General features: G+C 42.0%; 1 protein-coding gene across 1 annotated transcript in view; it reads right to left on the bottom strand.

Moving 5' to 3' along the window:
* P2RX7 (purinergic receptor P2X 7) overlaps positions 1–9,227 on the bottom strand; it is a 47,918-nt gene that overhangs the window by 33,499 nt on the left and 5,192 nt on the right. Inside the window, exons 3-5 of the mRNA XM_018556742.1 lie at positions 7,950–8,021; positions 5,606–5,678; positions 1,910–2,003 (exon numbers count right to left, since the gene is read on the bottom strand). Of these exons, the coding sequence (XP_018412244.1) occupies positions 1,910–2,003; positions 5,606–5,678; positions 7,950–8,021 (239 nt within the window). The remainder of the gene's footprint in view (positions 1–1,909; positions 2,004–5,605; positions 5,679–7,949; positions 8,022–9,227) is intronic.

Genomic DNA, 9,227 nt, shown 5'->3' with positions numbered 1-9,227 from the left:
TATATATGTGCATCTTCAACCATTTGTTAAAACAGGTAGTGTACACATCTAATTTACAACTGATAATGAGATCTGACAGCACAGTACAGACAGGGTTAATTACAGTAAACATAACTCCCCCGCCCCCTCCATAACATTACATAGAAGGGGAAAGCTAGGCAGGATTTTTAAGCAAGTAAAATGGTGAGCAGCATTTTTTAGATGTTTTTTAAGTTATGCTATGTGAATAGGAACATGTAACCTATATAATGTAGGTGTTACCCTAATTTGGCTGCAAAAGTGGAAGTACACTTTAAACGTATGGCACTGAAAACTGACACTGCAGCCTAAATGTCACAATGTTCATCCATAGGAAGACAGCCTTTATTTTTTTCAATGAAGCCCCCAGCCTGCATGTATCACTGTCGTAGCTAACATAGTGACCACATGATTGGAACCCATACTCATTGGTTCCTGATTGTCAGTGGGTATCCAAGCTGTGAGTAACAGGTGAGATTGAGAATGTTTATAAACATAACACCGGGAAAGGAAAATACGGATTTGTCCAATGTAATGTAATGTACACATGTATGTTCACTCCTACATTTACCACCATTTCAGATCCATGAAAATTAGAATCAAGTGTCCCCAATGAGCTGCCGGTCAGAATAAAAAGGGTATAGCAAAGGGTAGCATTAATGATTCCTCTAGATATGCATTCTGCTTTTTACAAGCAGCTGCCTGGTAGACAGTTAGGGATTAGCTGTATATTCTTTCATCACTGAACTATGATTTTGCTAACATAGCTAAACTATTTACCTTGCAATGTCTTACAATTATACATATATTGTCCACAAACAGGTACCTGGAGCATAATTTATTGTTCTTGTAGGATGCAGTTTGCTCTACAGATATTGATATTCTAAAATTGTCCTTATGCCTTGTGCGGTAATAAACTTGGAGCTAAAGAAATGGCAATATGTACACTATCTTAGATCAGGGAAAGGATACAAGAACGCTGCTAGAATAAGATCAGAGATATGAAATGTCAATCCACCTACCTATGAAATTTAGTAATAATATATTATTACAGCGAACACAAAGAAGTGCACTGTTTGAGTTTTCCAAAGAAATGGAAATAAACATACCTATTAGTAAATACATACTCATCATGAGAGAAACATACACTCAGCCATGATTTGGAACTTGGTAAGAATATGCTGGAATTTCTATATTTTATAGGAACACATATTCTATTGTGCAGAGGGATCATTTCTGTTTGACAAGTACAGCACACACAATGCACTATTGTGGTTGCATTGCAGATATAATAAAATACTTCTACTATTACCAAATAGGGCAGCAGCAGACACAACAAAAAAATCAAAGACCATCTCTGGGCAAACCAAAAACTGCCCTTGCTGTGGGGCTACCCTCACACTGCAAGGGTTAGGTGCTCATTCATGCCTAAGGAACCGAAGTACAGATTCTTCATGTCTAAAGCAGGTCTATGGAACCTGCAATAGATGTGATGATGTCAGCAGTCCTTAGCCCACCCGAGTGAAGAGGGGAGAAGAGGCTGTGGGGATTGGTCTAGCAACCCGAGAGGAGATGGCAGGAGCCTGTCGTCTAGGTATAAATAAGCCCTATGCAGTGTGGGGGCAAGTCTTAGTGCAAGGGTAGTTCTTTCGTTTGCCCACATGACTTTACATTTACTGCAATATGTATATGTGTGTGTGTGTACTGTATATATATATATATACAGATACACACACATTTTTGTAGATAAGAGGGTGTCTACAAAGAACTGAAAGAAAAATATTTTTTTTTTCTATCAGTCCTCAGGTTTATGTTTGTTTTTGACTAGGCATTTCTTTCAGTCCTCAGGTTTATGTTTGTTTTTGACTAGGCATGTAAATAGACTACTTACTCTGGAGTACTTTTGGACTCCACCGGACACCATGCTCTCACTTCACAAGTTTTAACGGTGGAGTTATACTGTATACATCTGCCTGTTTGAATGCCTGCAAGATACAAGTGAAGAGATTTAAATGTAACACCTGCCACAGACAATGTATGTTCTGTTATCTGTAGCTTGATGGCCACTTTTTTATAGCCCCTCAAACACTATTCATATCTTAAGTAGCCACATTAAATAACCCTATTATAATTAAAAATAAAAACATAACCACTACTGTGACAAGAGACTCGCTTTTATAATATCCCTAAGACACATGGAGGGATTTAGATACTTGTTCCTAGCTTGAATCTTGCAAAAATGCACCTTGCCTGTGTAGGCAAGAATGCTAGCACCGGCCCTGGTTAACTGGCTCCTGTCTAAACTGGCCCTAGTGTGTATGTATGTATGTATGTATGTATGTATGTATGTATGTAACATAGGAACCTTAGATTGTAAGCGTCTTGAGGGAAAAGACTGATGTGAATATTTAGTATGTAAAGTCCCTTGTAAATCGTCAGTGCTATATAAATACTTGTAATAATACATTTGCAGTGCACCCCAATGAAGTCTATGGAGGAAGGGGGGTGACTCTTGTTATTCACTCCTGGCCATTTGTAGGGCTAATACACAAACTATTATCAAAAAGGTATGGGAGGCTGGGAACTCCCATGGGGGACATGTATCAATGCCAAAATGAAAAATGAAAAAAAAAAGTGTCTCTTCCTAGAAAGAACTGTAAGCTCTCCCTAGTAGGTCCAACATGCTGACAGTATGACAGTTGTGAGCACACCCTTTTATAGAAAGTGGTTTGAGTTATAATTTCATATTCTTGTTTTAGTCCTTTACTATAATAACACTATCCCGCTATGGCCCACTACTATAAGTATACCTCACTGCTTCAGTTCACTATTATAACTCAACAGCTTCACTTCAGTGTACTTTAGTTCCACTACAGAGTATTACTATAACCAAATATCCCTGCTTCAGAACACAACCACATACTTAAAGGAGAACTAGGAGGTGAGTGATTTTCACTCACCTCATAGTTCTAGCCGACCTGTGACAATGAGACGGTCACAGGTCGGCTCAGTAGATCGGGAAGTGAGCGAACATATACCGGTGTTCGCTCACCTCTCGATCCTGTCACGGCTCTCTGCCGTGACAGGGGAGGGGCGGGATTCCCCCCTCCCCGCTCCGATCCGCCAGCGCTGACTGGCAGAACGGACGGAGGAGGGGGCAGGTACAGCTGGCTCTGCCTTTAGATAGGCAGAGCCAGCTGTCAGTCACACAACTGGGCGGATCCCGGCACAATTGTCGGGATCCGCTTCAGCGTCTCCGTATACCGCAAACAGCTGCTCGTGGTATACTGCGGCGTCTCAGTATAGCTCGCGGTATACTGAGCCTAGGGTGATGGGAGGACGCTAGTTTGTGTCCTCCCATTACCCTAAGGAGAACTATGGGGAAAAGACTTAACCCCATAGTTCTCCATTAACCACACCGCCCACACCTCTAGTGCACTACTATATTACTACACCTTACTAACTACTTCAGTGCACTACTATTAATACACCTTACTTCTTCAGTGCACTACTATATCCTTTTTCAGGGTACCACTATATTCACACTTCCCTACTTCAGCGTACTACTATGAACACATCTCCATTTAAAGGAGAACTATGGGGTTAAGGCTTTTCCCCATAGTTCTCCTTAGGGTAACGGGAGGACACAAACTAGCATCCTCCTGTCACCCTAGGCTCAGTATACCGCGAGCTGTAGCTCGCGGTATACTGAGACGCCGCAGTATACCGCGAGCTGCTGCTCGCGGTATACTGAGATGCCGCAGCTGAAGCAGATCCCGACAATTATGCCGGGATCCGCCCAGCTGCGTGACTGACAGCTGGATCTGCCTATCTAGAGGCAGAGCCAACTGTACCCACCCCCTCCCAGCGCTGGCAGATCGGAACGGAGAGGGTGGAATCCAGCCCCTCCCCTGTTTATAAGTGCACTACTACATCTCCGTGCCTGAGTGCACTGCTATAACTACACCTCCATGCGTTACTGCGACTTAGTTAGCAATCGCAGCTACATTGTTTTTGAACTGCAGTCTTCTTTTAAAATTGCTACACTATGGTACCTGACTCCCTCCTGTCTCGCGAAGATGTCTCCAGCGATCTCTATGGAGTGCTGGAGGGGCTGTGGCCTGCCGGGAACTCTGCTACACACCTATTGGTCCTGCAAATCCCTCACCAGCTTTTGGAATAAGATTTTTCAAATACTGTCGGCCATAACTGGCTCTTTCTCTGCCCCTACCCCTGGCCTAGCTCTGCTCCACCTGGGGATAGACCAATTCCCATCCCACCTTAGAGGTATGGTAATCCACATCCTCCTGGCGGCCAAACTAACGATAGCAAGACACTGGAACAGCCCACTGGCAGCCAACACCTCGGAGTCCCTACAAATATTAAAACTACACTGAGAATATGAAAGGGTGAATATGAAAGGGTGTTAGCAAAAAGCAACAACACAATGGCAAGCTTTCTGAGGAAGTGGAACCCCTGGTTTCTGTGGTCTCAACAAGGCACTCCACAACCTTGAAGTGTCGCATGATATAGGAATATTGCCTCTGGTAACTGCATATGTGGAAATACTAAATATACTCAGCCCAAGATTGACTGTGGGCATCACATGATTGGAGAGCTAAGTGCAAGTAATGTTTCTGTTTCTGTTCTGTTCCTTCGGTCCTATCCGGACCTGACCTGTTGTTCAAACTATTACATTTTTGTCTTATAAAACTGAAAATACTCAATAAAAATCTATTGAAAGTAAAATTGCTACACTGAAGTTAAACTATTCTAGAAATGTGGAACTAATCAGGGCAAACAAGAAATGTGACAGGCCTCATAAGGATAAGTGCAATTTATCAAAGTGCATTATTGCCTCAGCACCAGTATAACCTACAGGACCCCATACTTTCATAAATTGGCTTTCCAGTGCATGACCTTTTCAGGACCACCACAGACTATGCATCTAAATTCTGGTTACAACACCAGGTGATAGTAGAGAACTGCCTTAGAGTATAATGGTAGTCGGCCATTGTGCGCACGGAAGTGCAGCGTTTGCCATTATACTCTATGGCAGTTCCTTTTATTACCTGTTGATTTTAATCAAAATTAAGACAGAAAGGAGTATAGGCTGTAGTGATCCTGAGCAGGTTGCACAGCAGAATGCTGACTTATAGAGACATACTGGTGTGGAGTCCAAGAGGAGGAATGTGTCATGCACTTTGATAAAGTGCAGTCATGCTTTATAATGGCTTTAGACCTATGAGGATGGTTTGCAAGACCCAACTTTCTTACAACTGTGCATGATAAGTTATTGGTGAAAAGGACACATGCATACAACTCTAATCACATAATCTGTCCACTCACTGTCCCATGACTGTTCTTCAACGTTTGACAGCTGTGGGTGTCTTCTGCTGCTTGCTTACAGCTAAATCATTCAGTATTATTTTTCTTACTAACTGCATTTGCCTTAAGAAATACATTTCCATGCAACAGACTTAAGCATTCATGTTCATTGTGACCTGGTAAAGCTTCTCTGCCTGGTATCTTACAATTAAACATCTGAATTTCTAACAAGGCATTAATATAAAAAAAGAGAACATACCATTACTCTGTGGGTCAGCATAACCTTTTTTGCAGCTGTCAGCTTGAGAACATATTGTTTTGGGGCTTGGAAACTACAAAGTAGAAAAATGTGTACTTCAATGTAGAATCATTCTTTTATGTTACTTATAATCTGAATTAAACATATAGGTATTTCTCAACCTTTTGCAACTTAATTAGCAGGGTATTCCTTTCAAACTAAAGTGCATCAAGTAACAGAGTGAAAACATGCATGAACCTACACCATATTACTTGATGGGAAAAACCAGAATGTAAGGGCAATGTGTCCTATTAGAATTACATAAATAAGGTATTATCTGGGTACAGTAGATACATACTGGGAAAAGCTATTACTCCTTGGGATTCACATTGCTCCTGTTATATAACAGTGGTAAATTATAAACTCATTTTGTTTCCTGATTTAATTGTTTTGTTGGGGGGGAGCAGGGGGAAGGGGGTTCTTGCCTTCCTGCTCCCCCAAGAGATAACATCTAGGTAGACCAGTCATATTGGCTAATACCCACTAGGTTACAATAGCTAGAAGGCTGTGAACTATTCCATACTAATACCAATCCATGTATTTACCTTTTAGCAACAAAACACTTGACAGGTACTGAAGGCCATTGGGTTACTTTGGCAGAGTAGGTGTCAGAAATGGGGCATTAGTTGACATGTTCCCATGCCCATGGGGAAGGTAGTTTAGATACTGTCTGCCAAATCTTGTTGAAAAAATGTCTAGGGCTAAAGCTGGGTAAGCAAACCTTAAAACAGAATTCTATCCAAAAATAACAAGATACAAAGCTTTTGCTGCAGTGTTCAGTTTCACTTCAGAGATGACTTTTTTTCTGCCACTAGATGTCCACAGTCTAATGGCCAGAATCATTCAACCCACTTTCTCTGGGTCCTTCAGGTCAGCCTATAACTGGACAGTGAAAAGAGAAGCAGCAAACTGATGAGCTCATCTCCCTGTCACTCTGCTTTCCTTTCCTATCAGCATGCTTCTTGGCAGCACTTATTGGTTCCTTGTGCTCCTTCTTCCTCTCACACTGCATGGACTACAGGAGGCTCACACCAGGTCAATTTTAGGTACTTACACCAGGGGTGTATCTACTGCAAGGCAAACTAGGCATTTGCCTAGGGCGGCACTTTCCAGGGGGGCGCCAAAAAATGCTACCCCCAAAACAGTTAGGTAAGAGGGAAAAAAAAATCATATTATAAATGATTCATAAATTACTGCCAGTACCCCTGGACCTGGTGCTTCTTTGACTGGGGGACCAACGTGTCCACCTATGCCGCCTACTCCTACATATATGCCGGCTGCAGCTGCTTCCTCTTCCTGGTCTACATGCTGTGCAATGTATTGGTGTGTGTGACTTTCGTCCGGATGCACTGGCAGTTCGTGCACCGGACCTCCCTGGGAAACCAGCACCCAAATCTCCGCAGGACCCCAGGGCTGAGATCCAGATGGTCACCGTGCTCATCAGCACCTCCGTGGTGGTGAGACCAAGGAAGTGCAGCCTATAAGCTCCGTGCAGGGTTATGTCTCTAGAGCGGGGCAACCTACAGAGGCCAGCGGCCAAGGCAGAAGATGGGTAAGTGCAGAATTAGAGGGCCCAGCATATTAAGGCAGAAGATCGGTGTTGCAGCTGCAGAACTAGAGACTAGCACAGCATGGCAGGGCAGGAGAGAATGATTATTGTAGCTGCAGAACTAGGGAGCCCATCAAGCCAGAAATGGAGAAGGTGGCTATTGCAAAGGTAGAACTTGAGCATCCCGCTACGTTGATAGCGCAACCTGTCAGAATCTAGATATACCGTGCACGCTGTATCCCGCAACTGACAGGTTATGCAAAATCTCTTAAACAGGAAGGGGTGGGACTAATTTAGATTTGGGATGGGGGGAGGGGGGGTGCTCGGGTTTAGTCTTGCCTAGGGCAGCACAAAACCAAAATACACCACTGACTTACACTGCCTGCATTTAAAAATAGGTTCCATAACATATCAGTTATTACAGAGCAGCAATAAATTGTGTCCTATATCTACCTAAAGTTCAGCTTTAACATTTATTGTAAGAATGGAAGTTTAGCTTAGGAAATACCAACCCGTATGCTTGGCGTGAGAAGCTGGTATTGCTTGGAGAGAAGCATACTTAATTTTTTCTTCTTTTTAAATAATATAAATAAAGAATAATCTAAAAGTTCTCACATTACTAGCAAATACACTTTTTTCCCTGACAAGACAGTATTATCACAAAGTGTAGCTTTGGCTTCTCACGTCACATGAGCTGCATGTGCTACCACTGTTGAGGAATCAAGGTCATTATATAATAGTTTAAATTGTTCTTACCTCGGAACAATTGCCTTCTTTTTGATTTTCTGTTTTTATTATGTTTGTTAGAACAAAGAATGAAGATCCACCCTGTGTAATGAAAAGAGACCTGTTTACCCAGTTACATCACAATACTGAAGCCACTGGCCCTTCTCTCAGATTCTCACATTGTGCTTGTACATACATCCTGTTCTAATGATCACTGCATTTAAGGAAAAACAGACTACGCTAAAAGGCTATTTGTATTGAATATATCTTAACTTTTTTTAAATTATTTCTGAGGTTCTTGTCTAATAGGATTTATTTGTCAGTCACTTGCTGTTTTTAAACCTGTTAGTTTTAGTAGGATTGGGTAACAACTGAGCTGTTTATAAGAACCCACAGACTGAAGTAGACCCCTCAGAGCAGGATTTTGCATGGTTTGGGATACAAGTAAGGAAACACATGTCACAATTCAAATCAGGATTCACAGGACATGGGATACTGTAATGTGATAATTTAAGGACCAGAGCAAATTTAAGCAGAAGGAGCCAACCAGTAAAGAAAGTGAAATGTACTCCTAGTTGTATAGGAGTTATAAGACACCTAGCATCAGTGTATCAGGAAAGTGCTGCTGGAGCTGAGAAGCGCAAGTGTAAATAAACAAAAGAGCAGTGATGGAGGAGGACTTGGATTTACAAGGGTTTGGAGGGCATGACAGGGTGCATCTTATGAATAGGGAGATACTGTGCAACTGGAGAATGAGAGGCATTAGGAAGGGTTAGGGTAGTGACAATTAATGACATACTGAAATCGTGACTGGATGGGAGAGTGTAGACTGTCAGATCTCACTGAAATCAGCAAGCCAACTGGAAACATCTGCTAGGTGGAATGATGAAGATGGAGAGACAAGAGGAATGAGGTGACCTAGCAAATAGAAAACGAAAAAGCATAAAAGCCACTGTACTGGAAAAACACAAGAGGAAGTTCATCAGGGCCACATATATATTCTATACTATGGAGGATCACAAGAAATTAGGGCTGGTAATGATTAAAATTTCCGTGTTCAATTAATCGAAATTTTTTCAAATCGATTAATTTCGATTAATTATAACGCACATACAGATCCCACTACATTGGCCTATACACATACAGCACAGCAATGAAGTAATAAAATGAACTAGGATCACACTAATCCAGCACGTTATTAATCTCACGTGCCCCACTCAATATGGCCGCCGCTTGAGTGGGGCAACTCAGAATAATAACGTGCTGCACGTGTGATCCTAGTTCATTTTATTACTTCATTGCTGGTTG

Source organism: Nanorana parkeri, unplaced genomic scaffold (genome assembly GCF_000935625.1).
Source record: "Nanorana parkeri isolate BGI_ZX_2015 unplaced genomic scaffold, ASM93562v1 scaffold13, whole genome shotgun sequence".
Classification (NCBI taxonomy): Eukaryota; Metazoa; Chordata; class Amphibia; order Anura; family Dicroglossidae; genus Nanorana; species Nanorana parkeri.
Note: the sequence above shows the minus strand (reverse complement) of the source record. Positions and strands in the feature narration are given on the sequence as shown.